Source organism: Ictalurus furcatus, chromosome 15 (assembly GCF_023375685.1).
Source record: "Ictalurus furcatus strain D&B chromosome 15, Billie_1.0, whole genome shotgun sequence".
NCBI lineage: Eukaryota > Metazoa > Chordata > Actinopteri > Siluriformes > Ictaluridae > Ictalurus > Ictalurus furcatus.
The window spans coordinates 11812813-11839293 of NC_071269.1; the positions used below are offsets into that span (position 1 = coordinate 11812813).

General features: G+C 38.0%; 1 protein-coding gene across 6 annotated transcripts in view; it reads left to right on the plus strand.

Moving 5' to 3' along the window:
• The window catches only part of sulf2b (sulfatase 2b), a 155834-nt gene that overhangs the window by 105235 nt on the left and 24118 nt on the right, over positions 1–26481 (plus strand). For 5 of the 6 annotated variants that reach the window (XM_053644212.1, XM_053644210.1, XM_053644214.1 and 2 more), the window contains 6 exons: positions 6690–6932; positions 11160–11399; positions 16587–16738; positions 18716–18885; positions 25031–25181; positions 25937–26112. In XM_053644212.1, the coding sequence (XP_053500187.1) occupies positions 6764–6932; positions 11160–11399; positions 16587–16738; positions 18716–18885; positions 25031–25181; positions 25937–26112 (1058 nt within the window). In that variant the 5' untranslated portion in view covers positions 6690–6763. Of the gene's footprint in view, positions 1–1344; positions 1836–6689; positions 6933–11159; positions 11400–16586; positions 16739–18715; positions 18886–25030; positions 25182–25936; positions 26113–26481 lie in introns of those variants that run through there. The other variant, XM_053644211.1, reaches the window with a different exon arrangement.

Consider the following 26481-nt stretch of genomic DNA (forward strand, 5'->3'; position numbering starts at 1 on the left):
TTGGGTGCTACACCTTCCTCCCCCAGTCCTAAGACTTGCTTTGTAGACTGATTGGCATTTCCAAATTGTCAGGTGTGTGTGTGTTTGTGCCTTGTGATGGGTTGGTACCCCATCCAGGGTGTCCCCCACTTTGTGCCCTGTGTAGGATAAGCAGTACAGAAAATGGATAGTAACCATATTATGTTACTATTGATGTAATGATGAAGAGCCATCATTATAAGCTCTATTAGGGCTTTTCCAGGAACAGGCATAAACCAGAATGTACATGAACAGAGTTGGCACAAGACAGATTTAAAATGACAAATACAGAAACAAGCCACAAGGTCAAATGCAAATAGGGAAAGGACTGAGAAATGCTCCTTGCTGAATTTAGAAGTCGTAATTACCATAATTAATTTCCTATGTACACATTGAAAACCAAATAAAATGGACATTTACATATTTATGTTTTTAGATTTTTTTATTTGGTTGGTTGGCCCCAACATTGGTTGGGGGGAAAAAACATGTTTCTGAATTTGCATTTTGAAAATACACACCACTCCAATATTCCAGCTCAATAACTCATGGGCTCACAATCTCCAGTTTTGGAGAATCAGACATTCAAAGACTTATCTATAAGCTCCTAACTTATTATGATGTTCAGAAATAAAAGCACAGTGTGGAATACTCTATGATAAAGATACCTTGATATTTGTTCTGGTTTTATTTAACTGCACACCCAATTGTATTTAATGTAACTGCACCATTGCAATGAAGAGTTAACTTCATTGAAAGAGAGAGTGACAGAACCCATCTTCTCTAATGAAAAGTCAAATGCACAGCTTAATTGCTTATTCAGTTTGTTAATATTCAGTTTGTTGGTATAACATTACTAAGCTAGCTAAATCTCTGAGGGAGGTCTTCTTTTTCTGTTTTTGGAATGATGCAGGACAACATGGAGAAATAATATAATTAGCTGGATACCTCGATAGCACCCCATTCGTTATGCGCCCCCTTTTTTTCTAAGAATGAGGTGCAATTTATGATTCCTGCTGAATCTAAGATTTACTCGAGCTCAGGAGAACGTGTCAGATCTGCAGTGTTCAATCTGCGCACAGCTATCATGTGCATGTTTCATGAATTCACATGGTAATTTGAAGAAAAAAATATAAACAAGGCTTCCAGCACAGATCAAATGCTGTTTGTTCATGTAGATGTAATTGCCATCGCATTAATGGGTGTAGATGGAAGGGAATACGCAAATGCTGTTCATGGAGGAAGGGCACAGATGGGATGCTCTGTTAACAGTTTATGAGAGACATCTGGGAGCAAAGGAGGGGAGAGGTGGCTGGAAGGGGGGCGGGAGAGGGGTGCGGTAAATTAAAAACAGCAGATCTCAAGGTTCGAACGCATCAGTTCTATGAGATTAGATGGCTTGGAAGCATGGAGAGGGAATTCTAAAGCACAGGAAAAGAGTGAGCGAGAGAAAGAACACAGCTGTTGGAGGAAAGACAAGAGCGAGAAAGGGAAGAGGAAAAGGATGGGTCTGAAAGGAGGAGGGAGAAGCAAGTGAGCAAACAGGACAGTGAGTAGATTCGTGCAGAGAGAGCGAGAGAGGGAGGGAAGGAGGGAGGGATATAGTGAGAACACAGCAACCTGCAGAGACAGACCAAGAGAGCGAAGAGAGAGAGAGCACAGAGAGAGACAGGAGACGAGCGCAGCTGCGGTATCGTGTTATCAAGGATTAGGAGGGGATGCAGCTGTAGTCTGCGCACACGCTGGATCTGGATCTAACTGCCTCCATGTGGGACAAGAACCTGTTTTAACAGCAAAAACCTGGACATCAAAAGCATGAGGTACTTGCACTGTGGAGAGAATGAGTAAGAGCAAGAGGAGAGTAGAATGGGGAAAGGAGAGAAGGATGAAAGTCATAGCCTGTGGACGAGAGCTGCAGCACGAAAGAGTATGAGAAGGGGAGAGACAACTGAGAAGTGAAAGAGTCAAGAGGGTTAGGCAGTTACGAGACAAGTGAGAAGAAAAAAAAGAGAGATGACAGGAAGTGCCTGCTCTAAAGTTGGGTATATTTGAAAGTCTATTTAGCCTTAACATTAGTGTTTTCTTCCTAGTGTAGATATGTTTATTTCAGTCTGTTAGTCAGTAGTGAAGCTTTCAAATGAAGTTACATTTCAAGTTCAGTACTTTCTGAGGAAAAAGTCTTCTGCAAGCTGCAAGCAGATGCTTGTCACAAGAGTTGTACTTCCGATGCAGTGCACGCTCCCTAACATAATAAATTGGTATTTTTTTTAAATAAAGGCATCCTGGCGTGAAGTCTCTCAGAGTGATGCTCCAGTGGAGAGCACAACATAGCCGAGGGTCAGGGAAAATGAAAACAGATGAAAGACAGGGGCATTTTGTAGTTGTTATGGCTCAGAGAGCTACACATTTCATACTTTCTGGTAATTGTCTTTGATTTATTCTGAAATGAGAAAAGGAAGAAAGAGAGGTACATTAGGAGAGCGCATGACAAGAACTGGCTGTGTTCTCATCATGTAGTTAATATTTAACAATATTTAATATCTACAGACGACAATCATTGACAGACGGATCTTCCCCTCACCGATCTAATCTAATCTAATCTAATCTAATCTAATCTACTTTGTTTAATCAATTAACGATCATGCTGCTATTTAATGTCTAATGACCGGCCGTACACTACCTGTTACATCTATCATGTGTCTCAATTATCAAATCCATTCAGCATTACAATTACACTACCACTAAAACTGCTGGTCCTGAAACTGGAGATCAATTATTATTTTGCACAGATTAAATAAAATGATTATTTTTGCACAGGCTCGCACAGGTTAAATAAAAAGATTATATGTATGTATGTATGTATATGTGTATATATAAAGACAATAAAGTAAAAGATGTAAAAGTTTTCAGTAGGAGCTGACTGTGGACAAGTACTGCTGAGATATATATATATATATATATATAGATAGATAGATAGATAGATAGATAGATAGATGGTTAGATACATGGTTAGATACATGGTTAGATGGATAGATGGATATAGATCCTTTTTTTAACTGCTGGAGGAGCTAGTATGTAGTTTTATGGATTTTATTTATTGGAATTTACTAATTATTGGCCATTGTGGCTAAAACTCTATATTGATTTCATATTTAATGTTTCATATGCACAAGCCTTTGTTCAGATATTCGTTCTTCATTTGTTATTTGTTCAGTGTGAATGAGTCAAAACAATGTATTTATTCAAATCATCACTGAGAAACTGTCTGTATTTGCCCACAGTCAGCTCCTTTTTAAGCAAAAAGCTTTTACACTTAATAATAACATGAGCGCAGTAATTATTTCATAATAGTAATCCTTTCAATGCGTTGTTCTTGGTTGCTAATCTGTTGCCAACAGTTGGGAGAAAATATTTGGTAGAACTCACTCAGACCCACACAGACACACAGACACACACACACACTTATACACACACAAGCAGTATGTGTTGTGTGTTGTAACACAGTGAGCAGCTGGAAAGCTCTTAGAGAGGCTCTGTGGGTTTATCGGGTGACGTGGGTCTCCCCCGGGAAGGCTCACAACGCTTCAAGTCTATTTTACCATTTTGCTCAAGCTTTCTTCCTCATGTCTTCTGCAAACGCTCTCTGTGGGGTTCCTGTTGTCTCCCTCTACTTGCCCCACACACACACACACACACACACACACACACACACACACACACACACACACACACACACTGGTTATATTGCTGCTTAATAGGTGTTAAAGGTCAGCTGTATTATTTAACAGTGAGAAAGTCATTTTATCTACTAGAAAAAAGTCCTATAAAAGTAAAAACCTGTCATTCAGACTATTTAGAAAATCCTGTATATTATTTTGTACATGTGAAGGATCTACTGGGGTTTTAGCTAGACGTTTTTTTTGTTTGTTTGTTTGTTGGTTTGTTGGTTTTTTTGGTCTACTGTTATGATAAAGCTCTTCTATAACCCAAATGTTGTCTTCATTATTTTTTTTAATTAAATGTGAAATACTCTCCAAAATTTCTCAAGTCAAAGTAAAAAAAAATATGTGTCAAAAGAATGTTCAGTTGAATATGTATATTGTATATAAACTATGTATATAATGTATGTCTATGTATATTGTATATAATATCAGTATATTGTAAATAAGAGTCCTGGCATGAACACACGATGGCCGTTCTTAGGTACAAATCTGCAGTATCAAAGTGAGATTATTCCAGTCTATTTCCACAGACATTACTTATAACTAAGATGAAGAGAAGAGAGAAACTATGAAATAGAAATAGCCCAATGGCATTTCTTAACATACGTTGAGATCCTCCTGATGGCACACATATAAAAGCAAATAACAGATGGAGGCAAAATGACGGTCACAAAAATATTTCAAATTTGCACTTTTATTTCAGCTTGTTAGGTATGTGTTTAAAACATATTGTTCATATTGAATAGAAAAACAACTGAGCAAAAAGTAAATACAGTTTTAATTAAGCAAAAGATTTTTTTTAACTATTGGTCCACTTTAACTAAAAATCCAAATGGCTCATCTGAAGCGAAACAGAATTTAAAGAGTAACTATGACTAGTTTTGTATGGCTTCTTAAGATCCAGTACCCACTCGTTTGTCTTGAAGTTTGTGTATGGAGGGGATCCTGTCAGACTAAATAATTCATGCTCAATACATGAGAACAGCGCTGTGTATTTTCTCCGGACACTGCGTTGTGTGTGTCTGCATCCCTCCAGATCATATTTCAGTGTACCGGCTGTGCTTAATGAGAACGAGAAGAAGAGGCAGAGAAGTATACACTACAGTCTCTCTGGTGCTTAGGACGTGTGTGTAATGACTATTTAGGGAATTAATGTGAGCAACAAAATCTGCCCTTGGCCCTGACACTATGCCTACTCGTAAATGCTGAAACAGAAGTTAATGATTTAATTACAGTCATGTTTGTCAAACCTCATTTCACTAAGATGGCCTTTTAATTGCATTTCAGGACTGCGTTACCTCATTGACTTGTGATTGCTCTTGCTCAGTAATGCGTATTTGTAATGATGGAGTCCCATATTGATTGAAATGATGAATGCGTTTTCGGGAAGACACTTCTCTGATATGTGTGTGAGGGTGCGTGAGGGTGTGTGTGTGTGTGTGTGTGTGTATCTGTGATGGTATGTATTTTTATATTTTTGTCAGCACAGGTTTGAAGTTGTTGAAGTCTTGTGATGCATGTGTTTCTCAGAAAAAGCTCTATATCTATTTGATAACGTGTCTGCACTAAAAATCTTCTCCTTGAACTAAAGAGAATTGATTAATGTTGTTAGATGAATTTGCTGAATATGTGGGAAAACCTTTCAGATGTCAAACAGCCAAAATGATGAAAAATCAGACACCTGTATTTGAGAAACCATCACCCGTCTTTTACCAAAACAAGATGGAATTTTTTTTATTTACTTTCTAACTTTGCATTGGCTGCCTGCATGCATTGGGTAAGAAGCCAGTTTAACAAATGCCGTGGTTAAATACTCAGTCTGCCTAAGGATGTCTAAAAGTGTTATTTCCTCATGCAGTGAAAACTTTGATCAAATTGGTGGACAGCTGCATGCCATAGTGAAATCAATTTAGTTTCTAATCAGATACTGGCTGTCAAACTGTCCGCGAGGCACCTGCTCCGTCACATCATCAAAACAGGCAGGAGCGCTTACATACTCTGTGCACACAACAGTGGATGACAGTTTTCACTTTTTTAAATGACCTAATAAAAAAATATGGAAAATTGAGTCAATAGAGCAGTAGTCACCGAATTAATCAGCAGTTATTTCCTCACCGATGTTAGCACGAACCGTCATCAGTCAAGTGAAGGGATGATGAGGCTAAATGCCGCAAGTGTTTAAATTGCCTCAGGAGATAACACTAGAGAGATTGATGTGGATGATGTTGACGATCAAAGTGATTACACATTTCCCACCGTAAACGTATAATTTTCTGATAAAATGTCACTAATATTGTCTTTTCATAAGCAGATTAGGTTTTAAACGATGGAGTTTTTACTTTTCATTGCCTGTCAGCTCAGGATCATATTAAAACAGGTTAAGATAATTCCAACTGAGATCATTTTATTATTTATTTATTATTGAGGAGTTATTAAGGACTCCTCAAATAGTAAATGCTAAACATGTAATCATTGCTAATCATCTAAATCTGCGTCATCTGATCTGTCATCTGCGTCATTTTATATCTAAATATACAGTACGTATGTATATAGATATTAAACATGGAACGGCTGCTGGACGAGCAGCCTGTCAGTCAATAGGCTATGAATAAAGTCTGGTATATAGAGAGACATTGATTTCATGGTCATTATTATAATTTGTATACCTTATTTATGTTATGTAATCTAGAGGTGGTGGATGTAAATGCAGAGTTAATTTATTTTTCTTGAAAGTGCAAAGCAAACTGTCACGTCTCAAAATTCACAAGCAAGCTAAGGGTCATAAACCAAAAATCAGTCCCAAAGAACAGAATACAATCTTAATAAATTTTACATGTCCTAAAAATGTTCTATACATTTAAATTCAATTTAATTCAAAGGATCATAGCATCGATCCTGCCATGTCATATGCATTGCTAATGTAGTCCATCTCTTAACATCTTGTCTTCACAGGCACTTTGAACTGAGGCAGCAGATAGTCTGAACAGGAGACCAGGTGTGGTACCAAAGGCTAGAGATCAGAGGTCATGGCCATGGCGACCGGCCAGTTGGTGGTGCTGCTGGCCATGGTGGCAGCGGCCCATGCTTCCGTCTTTCTCTCTGGACAGAGACTGAAGCCTCGATTCCAACGAGACCGTCGTAACATCCGTCCCAACATCATCCTCATCCTCACTGATGACCAGGACATTGAGCTGGGTGAGGCATTATCTTTTACATTCGTTCATGTAAAGCACCTTACAGTGAGGCAGAAAAAAAAAAATCTATCTGTTAAAGGCTGATGTTTCTCTAATGTGCTGTAGGATGACCAGTGGTGGAAAGAATACAGAGCACACTGACTTGAGTAAAAGTACTTAATTCAATTGAGTAGTGAATAAGTAGTGATGAAGAAAATTACTTAAGTAAGAGCAAATAAGTTATTTGTGAAAACTACTTGAGTAATTACCTTACACATTTTTTTTTTTTTTCAATGCCTACAACTGATCTGAAAGTGTTCTATGGGTGAAGAATGCATTTTGGAATTATGTTATCTAACCACCTCCATTATCAACAGTATATAAAAAAAGGTAAATCCAAATCAAATCTTAGCTCACTCAGCCAGCTAATGTTTACACCGGTTGGGATGTTGAGCTATAAAATGTTGATATGCCCACAGGCTTTGGCTCACATAATTTGCCAATTTGATCAGTTGGACCAGGGATGCTCATCTGTCTCCACTGTCTCAGACATTGTTGATGCTGACAAAGAATTTAGCGCATGAAGTGTAGAGTTTCATCAGGAAGCAGCTTTATTTTTGATGTAAAAAAAATAAATAAAACATTTCCACATACTGCATTTTAATTGGTTTCCAGTCTTCTGCAGTTAAATGTGCTTTTTTTTTTTACTCTGTAATGGTGATCAAAAACAATAGTAACAAAGTTTACATTTTAAAATTATTATAAAAGTACTATGGTTTAATCATGCTTTAAAAAAGTATCGTTACAGTGAACTGTAGTAGATTTATAAATTGTGGCAGTAATTTGATTAAGGTTAAAATGATCAGGAATGTGTTTCAAAGGTACCAGGTAAACTAAAACAGGTCATCTAAACTGTGTTTAATAACAGTATTACTCAGGGCATTTTTGGTATAATTTTTATAATCAGAACACTGGGGTATTATAGCACTAACTAGAATACGTCAGATAAAAAAGTTAATAGTTGTTATTAATGTCAGATAAAGTCAGATAATTAATTAAACACCTTTGGTTATAGGAAAGCAGTGAGCTAAGTACTAAAACCTTAATATTTTATCCCTACAGAACCTCATGTAGTTAGTACATGAGGAGGACGACTGACCAGAAACAAGCGAAAGATGATAGGAGCATGTGGTAGTACTCAGGTGAACCACACAATCAGTATTCACAAGCTATATTACACACTTCCCAAACAAAAAGTGCTATAAAGCCATAAAAAAAAATTCATAACATTATTTAGAATGGTCAGTTTATGAAAATGATTAGATTAATGATTGACACCCATCACTTCTGTGAAATCTTTCTCTCACAACTAGAGGAAGCTTCTATGGAGGAGGCTGCTCTGTAAGCACCATTGTTAGGTCCATTGTTTTTCAATCTAGGGTTGAAGAAATAGTCATTATTTATATTCATATCTATTGGAGTGTTTAATTTCCTGTGTTTGTAGATTTTAACAATGTTGAGGTACTGAAATTATTTGAGCAGTATGCAAAAGTATGAAATTCTATCCCATGTTATCTAGAGCAAACAGTTCAGTGAAGGATATTCCAAATATGAACTCAGTTTCCTGCTACACTTGTGCGCTCAGCACTTTTCCCTTATGAAGATCTGATAATAACACACATCTTGCCAAGAATTGTTAAATTGCCACATCTTGCCAAACTCTTGAAAATGTCCTGACTTGTTTATTAGAAATAATGAAGGATGAATTGGGCTGCATCAAGCATGAAAATGTTAACAAGGAACCAATTGGTCTATGTAAAGGCTGTAATTGATTTAAAAAGTGAATACTGCTCCGAACATTATGCAGTCAAGAATTCAACGCAGTATTTTCACTGCATTTAAGACTGAAACAGAAAATATTTATTTAATATTAATTATGCTACTAATATTGTTAGTATACTACCCATACTTCTAATACTACTACTACTAATAATAATAATAATAATAAGATGATAATAATAATAATTATTGTTGTTGTTGTTGTTGTTGTTATTATTATTATTATTATTATTATTATTATTATTATTATTATTATTATTATTATTATTATTATAAGTGGCATGGTGGTGCAGGGCAGTTGTGTTCACACAACTCCAGGATCCCAGGTTTGATCCTGCATGTTCTCCCCATGTCCACATGGTTTTCCTCTGGGTCTTTTTCCTACCTCTCAAAAATTAGGTGGATTGGTATTGCTACATTGTCTCTAGGAGTGAACGAATGTGTGAATGTGTGTATGATATGCGATGATCTGGTGTCTCAGCCAGGATGTATTACACTTACTGAAGAGTGAGTGAATATATGAATGAATGAGTGAAGAAGAAGAAGGATTTAATGTGATGATTTTAACAGAAAGAAGAGTAGAGAGCGAGAGAGTGTATGTCTGCATGTACAATGATTAATTTAGGCTACAGATTCATTCTGTTCAGTTACACAGAGGTGTCTTTGGATCTTCTAGGTCTCTGACACAACGATGCAATTAGAGAGGAAAGTCCCTGCTGTGTTTGGTGCTGGATGACAAGTGGAGTGTACTGTCACCACACACACACACACACACACACACACAGACCATCATCATCATCGTCATCACTGCTGGTCTTTTGCAAGTGTGAATGTGTGAATGTACTTTTATAGGCTCATCCTCTCTTCTGTTCTCCTCTTGTGTGTTGAGGGTGGGGGTCTGAGCCTGAAATGTCAAAGTGAACTTCAATTTTAAAGAATCCATACTGCTAACCATTGTAAGTGTGTGTGTGTGTGTGTTGGCCTTTGAGTATGGATTCGCAGAGGTTTGAGAAAAGGCCAAGTGGAGCCAGGCTTTCTGTCTCTGTGTGCATCAATCCAGCCCATCTATTTTGTGCGTGTGCTTGTGTGCGTGTGTGCGTGTGTGTGTGTGTGTGTGTGTGTTTGAGTAAACGGGTGGGGGCTGACTGGGAGAAAGTGCTTGAGCCAGAACCAGAGACTCAGAGGGAGGTCTAATAACCGCTTGCTGATCTGCTTTATAACTGAATTTTTTTTCAGATGCTATCGAGCCAACATCTTGCCAATTCATATTCTCCATTTCATTCTGCACAGAGTCTGACACCTACACACACACACACACACACACACACACACACACACACAAACACACAGACACATCCGCCTCCATCATGTGAAAGAGCATTAAAGTTGTTCATGCATATGGTGTCACTTGACAGCATGTGATAGTAACTCATTCTGAGAGAAAGGACTGAAGACACTCTCATGCAAACCAAATGAACCGATCAATGGATGTATTTATCCAACCGACTTTCCTCAACAATCCTCTTTTGTTAATGAGTAGTTAGTGTTGTGTGTGTGTGTAATGGGGAGAGAGAGAGAGAGAGAGAGAGAGAGAGAGAGAGAGAGAAAAGAAAGTATGCATCATCCAGATAATTAACTGAATAGTTTGTGACTTTAGGTAATGATCTCAGGATGAGTGTCTGAGGCTCTTTGTGTGAGGACTGTCATTGGTCATGCTGGCTAACATGTCAGCAATGGTGTGTATTGGTTAGTTCATTCCACTCTGCAAATATTTATTACACTCCCTGGCCAAAAAAAAAAAAAAGGTTGCTGTTTGTATTTAAATAAGCAACTAATTAAGAGCCTATGATTTGATAATTATTGCAGTGATTCATTTGTATTAGCTGGCAACAATTCTTTTAGCCCTAAATGATGCAGTGTGTAGCTTCTCATTTCTTAAACAACCATGCTGGGAGACGTGTCCCATGGTTTCAGAAGGGGTGAGAACTTAAATGCGACATGATGTTGCATAAAGTTGTCAAAATAATGGCACAATGAATGCGCACCATAATCAAAACTAAAGGCGTTGTAATGAAATATTACTGTGCAACATGCAGTGTATGTAATTTACTTTATATTATTATATTATGTTTTTCTAACCCTTTTCCTAATTGTAATGCAAACGAAGATACTTATGCTACTGTACTTAGTAGAAGGGAAAAAACCCACCTATGTTCTGTTAATGAAAATGGAGCTCATTTCTGTGCCAGAAAATATATGTATATGAATGTCTGAAATTAAAGAAACCAGTGAGATTCATTGTATAGCTAAATTGAAATAATATCATTATTACAGATCAAGAAACACTATGTGTGTGCCATCAATATAAATCAAATTAATCTCTCTCTCTGTCTCTCTCTCTCTCTCTCAGGCTCCATGCAGGTGATGAATAAGACACGGCGGATCATGGAGCAGGGTGGCACGCACTTTTCCAATGCTTTTGTGACAACGCCCATGTGTTGCCCATCGCGCTCATCCCTCCTGACTGGCAAATATGCACACAACCACAACACCTACACCAACAACGAGAACTGCTCGTCCCCCAGCTGGCAGGCACACCATGAGCCGCGCACCTTTGGAGTCTATCTCAACAACACAGGCTACAGAACAGGTGTGTGACTCACACACTCTCTTTCTCACACACACACACACACACACACCAGACTCTAATTTGCAACTGTAACTTGTAATCGTAACTGCAGAAAGTAACTAGCTACACTACAAGCTAGTAAGAAAGTATGAGTTAACTACACTGAAGTGACTTTCTCAAACTGAGGAAAATAAACGGAGGCATTTTATTTCGTTATTGCACTGCCAATTTATTGCACAAAAAATTGTACAAAAAATGTTTATGCGTGGCACAGATCATTCTATAACAAAGGCATTTTGTCTTTCTAATTTGTAAACCACTTGTAATAAGAAGCAGTGCACATTACTTAAGCATAAAACAACACTAATGATAAAAGCAACATACACACCGTGCTCACTCTACTAGTCTTGTTTCAGTATCTAGCTAGCTAACATTAATGAACAGAGGGCAATCCATATATACCACTGAATTAAAAATTTGGGCATTAGCTGCAGTATAAATAATTAATTATTCTTATCATCATTGCTTGTTATTTTATATTGCTAGCTATTAGACTAAACCATCCCTGAGATCAGTTATCATGCTCTGTCAAAAAAGGTTATTGTGCTAATTCACTGCTTTACAACAGTTCAACAGAAAATACTCATCACCCTCATACTCTAAGTTAACACCAGCTAGGTAACCAACAATAACCGAAAGATACCACCCCCCCCCCACCCCGCTGCCCCCCCACACACCACCACCACCTTTATATGTGTCCTTAAATTAGTACAAATAAACAAGTATACCATGCCATGTGAATCTTTCATGCTCATAAGCAGTGATACATATGAAGCATGGATGTTTGATAGTCATCTAGACAAATGCATCACCTGTAGCTGTAGTGTGATGCTGTTATTCTCCAGAGAGGCCTGTGCAAACTGAGGTGCAGACATTTACACATATCTGCTAATTAAAAATATTCATCTTGGTTCCTGACAGAACAGTTTTCACAGTGTCATTTGATTGATTCAAAAAACAATTCTAACTTGTTATTTGAGAAGGGAAAAGGAAGTGTAGACTATTTGGCAAAAAAAAGTAAATGGTTATTGGAAATGGCTCAGCGGTTTTCAATATACATATATTTTTAAATGTTATAGTAATGAAATTAATTCCTTTTTTTATTTAATTAATTAATTAACAAAACTACTACAACTACTACTACTACTACTACTACTACTACTACTAATAATAATAATAATAATAATAATGTTTCATTTATATAGTGCCTTTCTCATACCCAAGGTTGCTGTACAGCCAAATGCAGTATAGTCAAATGCAGTGAGAAAATGAGTGAAAGTGTTGAGAAAAGAGAAAAGCTTTACGCTGGGCCTTGAATGGAATTAAATTTGTGCCAAAAGTATTGAACGTAGCTTTTGAAGAAACGAACAAAAATGTACAATGAGAGAGAAGAAAAACCACTCATAGTTTATGAATGCAAGTTTACGTTCGCCATTCTGGCCCAAATCTCACGTGTAGGCAGGACTTAACAGAGACTTATTCTCATTGGGTAGTGAGATTTGGATTTTGAGTTCTGGATGTGGTTCTCTGTGTAGTTCTGGTGTTTGTACTTTGTAGTGGAAATGACTTACTTACTTATTCAGTATATTAGTTTGTAATTAATATTTGAGATTTGGGTAGTCTCATACGAATATTTTTTTGAGATGAGGTCTAAGGAGAGGCATGGAGCATCATCATCATCCTCCTCCTCCTCAGCTGGACACCTGAGCTGTCGATCCAAATCTCACTAGCCAATGAGAGTACATCGCTGTACAGAATGGCAAATGTACACTTATGGAGTATAAACAAAAACTCTGGCAACGCCTTCATAAACCATGATTAGCGAAAAGGAAGTTTAGAAAACCGTTAAAAAAGAATGCTGTTCATTTGAAGACCATGTTAAATTTTGCCCCTGAGTTCACTGTTTTCAGTTTCAGACTGCTTTTCTTCTTTCTCAACTGCATATTTTTGTTCGTTTCTTGAAAAGAAACACATGCAAAACACACACAAAATTTGGCACAAATTTAATTCCATAGGCCTTGAAGGTTGGCAGCCATGACACTAAAACATCTGCCTACCCCCCTTCTCCTCACCCCTACCACTGACCATAGGCCTGGGCCTGCCTCTCATTACTACACAAGAATTTCACTTTTTCCCCGAAGTTGATGAAACTCTGTAAAAACTTACTGGATCTCTTTCCTGGCAGATCTGCCTTTTATCATTTGAGCTAACTAGATTTCTGCCCCTCAAGTAGTGTTATGTCAAAGTAAACAGATATGCAGTGACCTTTTCAAACACACTTAATGGACATTGTGTTTGACAGGCCCTGCAGCCTCACACACACTTTGTCATAGTCTCACACCCCCTCACGCACTCTTGTACACAGCACTGACACACTTGCATGCCCTGCTTCTATTCCTAAAGACAGTTTACATTACAATAAAAGCCTCAGGAACACTGCAGGCTGACAGGACTTTTGTGTGTGTGTGTGTGTGTGTGTGTGTGTATGTGTGTAAGCACTGCTTCCAGGAAAAAGGTTTGCACTATGTGCATCAGAAACACACACAAACACACACACACACACACACACACACACACACACACACACACACACCTGGCAGTGAATCAGCTCATAGTGGCTTGAGTAATCCATTAGGACTCACTTTCTCTGGGAGAGATGAGCTTAGCCAATGAAAGCACTGACATCCACCCTAATGTAATGCTCGCAATATCAACATTCATCTAATCATCGCTCTAATCCAAGCAGAGAGCCTTTTCCTCTTTTTGTTTGTACGTGTGTGTTTGTGTGTATGCGCTCATGATTTCTATCTGTCCTTTGTTAAATGTTCAGGTCAGTGTCAGCACTCTTGTAACCTTTCCTTCTACTTTCGCTGTAGTATTGAATAATTTATAGGAGTTACTGAATAATATGATTCATGATGAATATCTGTATAATAAGCCAGGTGTTTAAAGGGTTAAGCTCCACTGCACAATTTAAAGTTTAAATATTTGCTTCAGCTGTGCTCATCAGGTGACCGACTGCACATGAAAGCAAAATTGAATTTCATTTGAATTAGAGTGTAACTGAAAATCAGTCAAGTGGAAACGCTATATATGATTTCTTTTTTTTCTAACTGAGTAAAATGAATGGAACTTGAATAGTGTTAATGGGAAACTCTTTTTTTCCATTAACCAAGACATGGCACAAAATGTGAGAGTTGATGGGTTTGGTAATAGGTTCACAAGTAGAACCCATTTAGATTCATATGCTTATTTTTGTGTGAGAAAGTCCACTGCAGCATGCAATAGGTAATTTTACGGCAAAAAACAACAACAAAAAACAGTCATATACGTTTTACAAGACTATGCATTTCAGTTTAGATTTGGAAAACCAAGCAGTTCTCCTTTGAAGGATGCTACATAATGTCATAAGTGGATGAAATCTTATTCATACATGTTTTTTTACAAAAAAATTTGATAAATGTCAACAGTTACAACACTATGAAGGAAAATAAACATGACATGCAATAATGGTTAGTATGTTTGCCTCACACCTCCGGGACTGGGGGTTTGATTCCCACCTCCTCCCTGTGTGCATGTTCTTCCCAGGCTTCAACTTTCCTCCCCCAGTCCAAAAATATGTATTGTAGGATGATTGACATAGGCTTTAAATTGTCCTTAGTATGTGAATGTGTGAGAGATGGGTTGGCACCCACCTTGTGACCCGAGTCCCCCGGTATATGCTCCAGGCTTCCTTGCAACCCTGTGTAGGTGTCACGTAATGGAGGATGAGATGAAAGCAAATGCAGGTATGACATTTTAATGATAACAAATCCAAAGGTACAGGCAAGAGTCGAAGTACCTAAATGGGCAAGGGTCATGCGATCAGGCAAACAATCCAAAACAAGCAAGGCAAAGAATCAAGGTAGAGGGGAATAAACACATACAAAAAACCAGAACAGCAAACATGGTATCAAGGCTTGATAACGACAGAGATCAGATCAACTGAGCGTATACTTCGCAATGGCTGCGTGAGAGTGTAATTGGTAATAGGTGTGTCTGATTAGTTCTCAGGAGAAGGTGACGTGTCTGAGTTGTAGTTGTCTTTGGCTGTGTTTGTAGTTCGTAGTGCATTCTGGGAAATGGAGTCGCTGGTTTGCTGTGACATGACCGTGGGATAGGCGGTACAGAAAATAGATGGATGGATTTACATGAGGAAATTGAAGGGAAATAATACATGTATTCTAGACAAATTAAGAATAAAGATATTTGTTCATTTTAATTAAGAACTGTCACCCCGAATCAAATTCAAATTGAATCCTGATTCCCACTCCTCATTTAGTGCAGACATTTAGCAAATATCTCATATTGAGCAACAGCCTCAGGATTTAGATGACTTTTAATGGACCAAATTAATAAAATAATCGCTGCAGTGCAAGATAATGGCACTCATCTCACTAGATCCCTGAATCAGCTCTCCACTCTTTTTTTTTTTTACACTGCATACAATACACAAGTACGGAAGCCCCAAGTGGCCAAAAAAATTTTTACACTGCATACAATACACAAGTACGGAAGCCCCAAGTGGCCATGCATTATTTATTTTATTTTTTTTTTATTATTATTTATTTTATTTATTTCTCGTGATCATGACTAAATTTTCTTGTGATCTTGACATAACAAAAAGCTGTTTTCTCACAACAAACTTTTATCACAAGAAAATTGTGCTCCTTGGGACAGGTGTTGCATGCACGTTGACGTCTTCTCCATTGCCATCATAAATGTAATAATTGCCCGCTGTAGAAATGGACCTTATCTGCGCATTAGGAGAGCGGGGTGTCCCCTTCTCAAGTGTTGGACACTAATGTGGAGGCATGTATAGTATGTAGTCAGTTATGTAGAGCTATTTCGGCTTCAGTGAGTCCCTGATCAAAGTAAAAACGAATTTATTCATCCATGATGTTGCGGGACTGCACTAAGCTTTGCTGCCTCCAGAACAAAACAAAAAAATCATGCTGTTATGTCGAGTACACAGAAAAATTCAGTTGTGATAATGAGAAAACAATAATACAAATGCATGGCCACTCAGGGCTTCCACATACACTAGCACAAAAGCCTCGAAATATTATAAACCAAAACCTGTGTGTGTGTGTGTGTGTGTGTGTGCAGCATTTTTTGGGAAATATCTGAACGAGTATAATGGCAGCTACATCCCCCCTGGTTGGAAAGAGTGGGTGGGTATGGTGAAGAACTCCCGCTTCTACAACTACACCATCTGCAGGAACGGAGTCCGTGAGAAACATGGCTTCGACTACTCGCAGGTGTGTATATAAATACAATGTTTTTTGTTTTACATTTTATATTTTAGAAAGTTTTATAGAAAATGATTAATGGATGTAAAACTAAATGACATCATTCAGTGCTTGCTCCTCTGTTGAAAGTAATTTGTTTTGTAGTACTTAGTGCTGTTCTGTAAACTTTGCCCACAGCTGTTTTAATCTTTAATATGTGAAATTTGTGTGTGCGTCTCTATTATACAAAAAAAACCTTCATTTTACTCTCCCACACCTCCTGTTTTTCCCCACAAACCTACTTTCTCTTTCCCTGTGGAGAGTTGCCAGATGTCTCAGCCCCTAATTCAGACATGGCCCAGCTGTTCAGATTGTTCATAAAAAGCACTTGTTCATACAGTTAGACAACCTTCTTTATCATGTATTATCACACACAGCTAATTTAAGCTATGAAGCTTTTTAAAGAACAGCTGAGTTTAAAAAAAAAAAGGCCTGATACTTGCCGGAACCAATTCCTCAATTATTTCCAGAAATGTTTGTATACAAACATAAGAGTAATACAATAAATGTAAATGTTAAATATAAAAGCTAAATGTTAAATGTACTTTTTCCACAGTACTGTTTAATTCTGATTGGTCAGAAGGTGCTGATGAAATTTCTATTAATCAACACTAGATCTCAGACAGTATTTCCAGCTGTCATTCAAACCACAGGTTTATATCAATGCATTCAATTGGATATGTTATTATTTATATAATAACAACTTGCTCAGGGACCTTGTATGGTGAATGTTCTCCAGAAATAGATTTTTAAAAATTGTGTAATTGTTGATATGGTGAAAGGTTTTGTAAGGGGACGTGTTGTTTAGCATTTGTTGAAGGACTCCTGTGTCAGTGCTTTCTAACAGTCTGAGGTAAAACTGTTTCTTTAAGTTTTCCGAAACAGTCAAGTCTTTAGGACAGAGTATTTTTGCTTTGTTTTTGGTTTTTTGTATCATTAACTTCAGGAGATAGCAAAGAGAGGCTTGTGAGCTTGTAAACTGTTTGTTGTCGCTACAGGAGTAGTTGTTATTACAGTTGTTATTACAAGGTAATAATAGGAACAGACTTCTTTTCTGGACAACCCACAAAATTAAATATAACTTGAAATGGATTTTTAAAAATTGTTGTGTTTTTAAAGCATTATTAGTACTGGCAAATTGCTGTGGTATAAAAGGGAGGAAACACTTCTTCACATGCTGTTATGTAAGGGATAATCCATGGCTAGATGTGCATTACACGATTTTAATGAACGATGTGGAGGAAAAGAACCACCCGACATGAAGTGGACACCTAGCCGTGGATTATTATACCATGGCCACTTGACAGCACTGACAAGTTAAAGCTCTCATTGATGTTTGCAGTGCAAAATTTGACTAAAAGAATAAAAATAATGGTTCATTTTTGTTAGTTATTTTATATATGAGTCATTAGATCTAGAACTCTGCTGCTCTAAATCATACACAGAGATAAAGTAGTGCAATAAGATTACATTTATTTGAATGAATTATAATAAATGGTTATTAGAGAGAGAGATACGTGTGTGAGTTACCTGAGTCTGCCTGTGTCTACCACAGCTCTACTAATAATGAAGCTGTGAGTTAACTACTGTATGCAACTGTAACTATAGGTTTCTATGGTTACAACTGTTTATAGACAGCACATTAATTTACGGTGATTAAACTGACTGGAGCTACCTGTGCATTTAACTGTTTGAATGCACACCTTCCAGCCAATCAGAATCGAGTATTCAGACAGACCATGGTATAAATGAAAATAATATTCACTTTGGGGTGGTAACATCATTTCAGCACATTTTCCAATCATTATATATAGCAAAACACAGCAATAAAAGGTATCGTTGAGAAACTAGATGTTGTTCAAACCCAGCATCATGTTCTTGAGGAAGGTTTAGCATCAAAACACACAACCCATAAATAACACCCTTCTTTCCCCCATCTTTCCTCAGGACTATCTGACAGACCTAATAACCAACGACAGCATCAGTTACTTTCGTATGTCCAAGAAAATCTATCCTCACAGGCCAGTCATGATGGTGATCAGTCACGCCGCCCCCCATGGGCCAGAGGATGCTGCGCCACAGTTCTCCACTGCCTTCCCAAACGCATCCCAACACATGTGAGTCCCCCTATTTCTCCTAGCAATGAAACAAAAGGGTTCCTTGAATAGATGTTCATAGTTGTGTTGATTTTTGTTGCACTATTACATGTTAACATGATTGATCGCTCTTGTGGTTTGTGGTTCCATGTTACATTAGTCAACTGTGAGTTTACCTTCATTTGCTTGTAAGAACTGTAGCAATCATAGTTTGAATGACTGCTTTGTGATAAATGTGTGTATCACTCATAAGTACTTGTAGTTCTCTCCCCTTGTGTGTAGTGGCAACTCTCTCGCTCTGTACATTATACAATTATCTTCCATTTGTTTCCGGTCAGTTGGTGGAAACTTTTTATTTACTTGGCCTGTGTATGTACTCTGGATCGATTCTGGGCACGTTTAAGGAATGGGGGCGTCACACAGACAGATTGCTTCTGAACCATGGAATGATTTCTAATCAAATTTTATGTATCACTTCTGCTGATGTGCATTTTTTTTTTTGTGCAAAATATGAGACAATAGCTATTCCATTTATTGTTCTTACAGTATTATGGCTATTTAGTTACTGTATTATTGATTTAGGTAGTATCTTTCCTATCATCAATAACATCAGTCAACTGGTTGGGTGAATCTTTTCCATTGAAACTGCTTACTACCAAAATAATTCTTCATTTTCATGAGTAGTCACATACATTTGAAGGGCCTCTGCATATCGCGAAGGCATTCTGTTTCATCTGCAGACCACAACATGCCTTTCCGTGCCAGTGTGATATTCGAAACAGGAAGCGACATGACAAACTGAACCTCATTATTCCACACACAGCTCCGAGAGTAGATCACTTTCACTGTAAGCACACCCCAGACTACTGTTTTCAGCAGGAGTAGCGATCAGTTCCCCGGACTGCACATGAGTTTTCACTTTTCATGTATACCGAAGTTTCAGTACAAATGGCTTCAGGTCCAGAGGGATGAAAAAAAATTAAATGTAAGCATGAGCAGTAATTGTATTCTGCGTCACTTCCAATTCGCACTGGATAAAGCACTTTTGTGTGTTCTTCCTCTTGTTTGTATGTTCTTTGCAATATCAATGGACTCTGGTTTGTGTTTGCGTGTATAGATATGAAGATTACACACACACACACACACATACACACACAGCAATAATTGATAGGAATCCGTGTCGTGACAGCAAGCAGCTGCTGAGTGATGCATCGTCTCCGCTGTCCTTTGTCCGTGCTTTTTCCACACAAGAAGCACTTCAGACTCGTAGAGAGGCTAACTGTCTCGTAGTGACATTTCTCTGGGCCCTGTCTCTTGTCCTCTCTGTTTGGCCTGTCACTATCTCATTTTCTTGCTGTCTATGCACTCATTTTCTCCTTTAACAAAGAAACAGCTCTTTCTCTCCCTCTCCAAGTAGATATACTTGTTTTCTGCCCACATACACATTTGTTTTCTCCTTGCTGTTGTCAGATGTCTCTTCTCTTTTTTTCACTCTCTCACACACACACACACACACACACACACCCACCCATATACTCGGCTTGTGCTTGAATCCTGCCAGCGGGTGCTGCCGTTGTTTTTGCCATGGCTGGATTAACAGCCCCATCTGTAACCCACAGCTGATCCAAACCGCCAGCTTTCTTGCCCTACAGTTCGGACTGACATTACAAACCTCCTACTATTGGCCACCTTTTCAGCAATCTGTGTGCTATTTCTATTGTCCTTTTGTTCTTCAGTGACTTAAATCCCAATAAAAATTAAACATTGTAAAAAGGCAAGTGCAATCCTATTGGAGTAATGATGGTAGTAATACTACAGGGTACCCCAAAATTCTCCATACATAGGAGACTATGTTTGCCAGCACCATGTTGGTTGTGCCTTAGTCAATGAATGTTTATGGAGGTCCACTTCTCGGTTGATCCGCAACACTTCCAGTCTTTTTGAATTTGTTAATAAGTTTGGCAACAGTGTGGTGTGTGTGTCCAGCCATGATAATGATTTTAATACATTCTTCTATTGTGAAAGGCATTCTTAAAGGCATTCTAACAAAAAATATGAAAAATTTTGCTAAAAAGTGTTAGTTTCGCCTATGTATGGAGACTTTTCGGATACCTCGTATATATATTGCTACATGCAGACGGGTGACAAATATAAAGGGTAAATAAAGCAATACTAAGGCCCTGATTTAGTAAGATCAAGAACAATTTGTGCGTAGGATTGGAATTATTTTTGCAGACAAAAAATGGGCATGTGGCTATCCATCCATTTTAGGTACTGCTTATATTACACAGGGTCACAGGGAGCCTGGGGCCTATCCCAGGGAACTTAGGGCATAAGGCGGGGTACCAACCCATCAAAGGGCACAAGGCATGTGGCCTTGTAAAATCAGTCATAATAATTGCATGAATTACGTCACATGCAAAGGCATGAGAAACGCCATACGCAAATGAGGGTTTTTTTTTTTGCACATGCTGACTGTTCTTGATGGCTACGGTGAGTTAAATTCTCAGAGGCTCACAGAAGAATGAAATTGAAACTCAAATAGAACACCATTTAAAGGTGATGAGACATGTCAAAACACTATCCAAAATATTATACGAATGTAAGACAAACACGAGTGTGTAGACATGAGAGTGCTGTGTTTATAAGGTACATGTGAATGACATGCTTTTCACAGTATATATGTAAATGTTGTTTACATAGCGCCTGGTGGTAAAGTTATAATTTTAATAAACTTTCTGGTCTTTTAGAGATAGTAATCCATAATCTTGATAAACCTTCTTGTTATTAGAACATTATTAGAAGTAAATGGTATAGTTTTGCTAACTTCTGCAAATGTAATACCTGCTTTTTGTTTGTATTTATTTGCGCATTCACCTGAAGTATCTGTGAATTTCAGTCTTAGGAAATCACTTTGCCGGGGCCCTGTATGTCACCTCGTATTAGGCAATTTTAGAGAGAAAAACGGCGAATTGATGCATCTATTGATGCAAAACCAGACGAGTCATGTTATTTGCTAATCGTAAAGATGCAATCCTCCATAGACCCTATTAGTTATCCAGCTTGCACCCTTTTGTATGCGTTTTTACTTAGGCAAACCTTTCGTAAATCATTTCATTTCTTAAATTACTGTTTTGATAATGGTGTTGAGGAGCATCTAACCCGTTAGTACAAAATCAATTGTAGTTGTTCATCCCGGTTGAGATCTGGTAATTGTGAAGGCTATTGTATTTAATCATATTCATACTCACCAAACCATTCGGTGACTCCGCATGCTCTGTAGAAGGGGGCGGGGTCATACTGGAAGAGACCATTCTCATCAGAACAAAAATGTTTCACAATAGGATAAAGATAATCAGTCTGAATACGTTTGTATTGATTTACAGTGATGCGTCCTTCTAAGGTGACCCAAACCATTCCAGAAAATTCCCCCACGGAATAACAGAGCCACAGTTTTCACTGTTTCCTATCATCTGTCTGTATTTACACCAGTCTAGCTGTTACGTTTCCTTTTTTATAAAGAATAATTACTTACAAATATGAACTCCCTCGCATGATGCAGTATCTATGACCTACAGATTGATGGAGAGAGCAACAGAAAAAGAACTGAATCTTTGTTGGAAAATAATACAGAAAAATATCATGTTGAAAACAGTCATTTTCTACTTGTAAGACTAATGAGTAAGAATTGCAATGCTGCTATGCCTTTTTCTGTTTGAAGTATAGATAGTGAAGTGCTTTAATGGTAGCTTCAAAAGAGCAGTTCTTTGTGTGTGTGTGTGTGTGTGTGTGTGAGTGTGTGTAAGTAGGGTGCATGGATTTTGTGCTGTTGTTGTTTAATTGACCACTGAAAAGTCCTTACAATTTGTTACCTCACTTTACTGTTCAACTAGAACATCCATTAACAGCCCCCAGTGACAGATTAGATATGTGTGTCTCCAAATGTGTGGTCATATAGGAGTCAGACGGCTTTAGTTTGACTTGCTTGTTTGTATCTGCTTTACCGTTATTGACCATTATTATAGTGCAGTTTCTTGGTCTCTGCGGCTGTGATGTGGGACTTTTCATTCTTCTAATTGTTCCCAACACATTTTTCAAATAGTGACAAAACACCAGATGCTTTCATCCCCCTATTCAACTGGATTCAATTTGATTTGTGTAGCATGTCACAAAGCAGCTTTACAGAAATATGGATGTTGATGTACATCCTTAATGAGCAAGCCAGAGGAGACAGGAAAAAGTCCCTGAGGAAGAACTCTTAAGAGGAAAGAGACTCAAAAGGAAACCCATCCTCTTCTGGTGACAACAGATAGTGGGATTCAGTCATTACAGTATACAGGTGTAGACGTGTAAAGTCAAATAATTCTTTGGACATTGCAAGTCACACCAGTGAGAAATGCACATCTTTAGGGTATCTATGCACTGTATACATCCATTGGATTGTATTCTGTAATCTTTATCCAGTCACACTCAAACCCCTTGTTCTCTAATAGCTGCAAGAATTGTAACAAGCCATACCTCTAAAGCACTTTCTTAGCCCTGGAAAATCCACTTCCTACATTTTGTTCTAATTCTCCATGAAGAATCTGAGAAACTTCCACTGGTCTCCTTCTGTCTGCTCCACTGTCTGCTCTAATAACCTCCCACCAGCATGAAATTCTCCTCTGAGGTCCTCTGCCCCTTCACTTTGCCCCTACATAGGGGGGTTACTTTGCCTCCAGTTCTCAACAATCGTGTATTGGATTACATTTTTGTGCTCTCGGACTGGAGCAGTGCTCAGGAAAAAAGCTCTCTGGATCCCTGCAGCTTTCCCAGCGAGCATACACTTATTTTCTGCCTGCTCTTTTTTGCTGGGTCAGATCCCTCACGCCTCTCACAACAGGGGCCTTCCTTCAGTACAGCAAAGGAGGAAGGAGTGAAGAAAAAGTTGAAGTGAAAGAGCGGGGAGGGGGCTATTTCCAGACAATCAGGTTTTCTTATTTTCTTCTTACCAGGGAGATGAGTTTACAGGAGCAAGTAGAGAGAGAGAGAGAGAGAGAGAGAGAGAGAGAGAGAGAGAGAGAGAGAGAGGACTGAAAGGATTAAAATGATTATACATGGACTCGTAAATTAGATGAGGGCCATAGAAAGTGCAAGGGAGGGGGGTGAAGAATAAAGAAAAAGTTAGGTAGGGAAAAAAAGATCTTTCACGGAACTTATATATAAACAAGGGGGAAATGAGTAGGGATCTAAATCTGTAATCTACATGTGGATTTGTGTAAAGCTGCTTTGTGACAATATCTGTTGTTAAAAGCATTATACAATAACACTTAAGACAAAGATAGTGGGAGATTATATCATTTTCTCTGGCTTACAGGACAAAGCTGTGACACAACTAAGGACAATTACATCATTGTTACTGTATACTTAATGCCATGATCTGCAAGATTTTTTAGTAGAAAAAAATAGTTTTAAAGCCTGGATTATACTTTAAAGTATGCATACATAATATGGCTGCCTCATGTATCCTCTGGTTGTCAGAAATTAATTACGCTACGCTTCTGTATGATGCAATACCAACGTAAATTGTGGAGGCAGAAGAGCACCATGTACACTGTGTCTGCAAATGAATAAACAAATTCAGAGAACACAGCAATTCAGTCTGCTCTGAAAATTATTTGGATGAAACTTACACCACACCACAGAAACTAAATTAACTGGCAGGTCAGAACTTAGTGCCAGGTCGTGAAACCCATACCAACTGAATGCCCTGTTCATAATTAACCCTTCTTCTCTCCTATTCATCCAGATCTTGTTTTGATTTGGCATCAACACACTTGTTAAATGTAGTTTGTATGTATCCAATATATCTCATCTTCACCTCAGTAATTAGATGATATAGACACCTGATACCTTTTTACATGTTCGGGTTTTACAGATCTGAGACTGAATTACCAATGGATTGAAGTGACATATTTAAAAAGACCATCCATTTTGTACTACATTTATTTGTCCTTGTTATTCTTAAAATGACGTGAACAAAATATAATTTATTTTGAAAGTAATTTGCCATGTTCTTTAGATAATGTTTTATATGTATTTGCATCTGCATTTCCACCTCTAGTAAAAATAATTTATTTTCACATTCATGTTCATTAATGTCATGGTTGTCCCATTTTCTTTTCAGTACTCCAAGTTATAACTATGCTCCAAACCCGGACAAGCACTGGATCATGCGCTACACTGGGCCGATGAAACCCATCCATATGGAGTTCACCAACATGCTGCAGAGGAAGAGGCTGCAGACACTGCTGTCTGTGGATGACAGCGTAGAGAAGGTACGCAAGAGAAAACACGCATGCATACACACACACACGCACATAAGCATCCACACGTGGCTATGAATCCCGAGAAGCTAATCAAGTTAGGAATTTTTTTTCAGGAAGAAAATATTTTGTTGTTTATTCAATCTTTCACCGGGCAGCTACATTAAGGGTCAAGAAACCACAGTTTATTAAATAAACTGAAGGAGACTTTATGGGTTTTTTTTTTTTGTTGGTGGATCAGTTGAACTGGACAATTTTGGAAAGTTATATAGACCACTGAGGTTTGGAGCCCCACTGGGGACCGTAAAGCATAGGCAGGTGGTCTGTGATTTTTAAAATTGAGTTAAAACAGTGGAAATCACAACCCTTTCCTATTGTCGTTATTATATTTCTTATTGAGTTCTTAAGGTTATTAGCCTGGTCACTTGAATTGAATAATCTGAACTTCAAAAACAAGTCATGCCAAATTGGGCCTATTGTGTTCTGTCTGTGGAAAGTTCAGGAATAAAAAGCATAAAGGGTCCAATAAATTATCATTGTATACGTTTAAATACTGAGCCTAATATTTGTATAAATGGGTTATGTTCATAAAATTTAACTGAGCTAATAGGGTCCCTGTCTGAAAGACTATGACTCCAGCAGCGACTGAGAATTTGACGGCTTTATTGATTGCCTATGAAGCACTGTGCGATCTACGTAAAGCCCAGGTGGTTTGTATTACATTTGTCAGTGTCACCAAATAATGCCATTTCTTTCATTTTCTGCAGATTTACAATATGCTTATGGACACTGGCGAGTTGGACAACACATATATTATCTACACCTCTGATCACGGCTACCACATCGGGCAGTTTGGACTGGTCAAGGGCAAATCCATGCCTTATGAGTTTGACATACGAGTTCCTTTCTATGTACGAGGTCCCAGTGTGGCAGGAGGAACCATGTAAGTGTGTGTATGTGTGTAAGGTGTGACAATGTGTATGTCTCTTTATTCCTTTTCTCGCATCCAAGAAGATGTACTTTAGAAATCAACCAGTGTGGAACAGGTGTTCTGTCACTAAAAGATTATATAAAAGTCTGTTGTTTTCTCTTTTGAGGGTGTAGAGAAATATTAATTTAATAATAATGTAGGAGAGACATCTCTCAGTCTCTATTTAATGTTTAAAAGCAGTAGTGTTTGCAGTGCTATGCTACTGTGTGCTCAGATTGGAGAAATGTGGAACTCATGAGACCTGTGGGACAGTGAGCAAATCTTTGAGTATCTTTATAACCTCAGACTTGAGTATCACAAGGTTCAGGAAGAAGAGAAAGA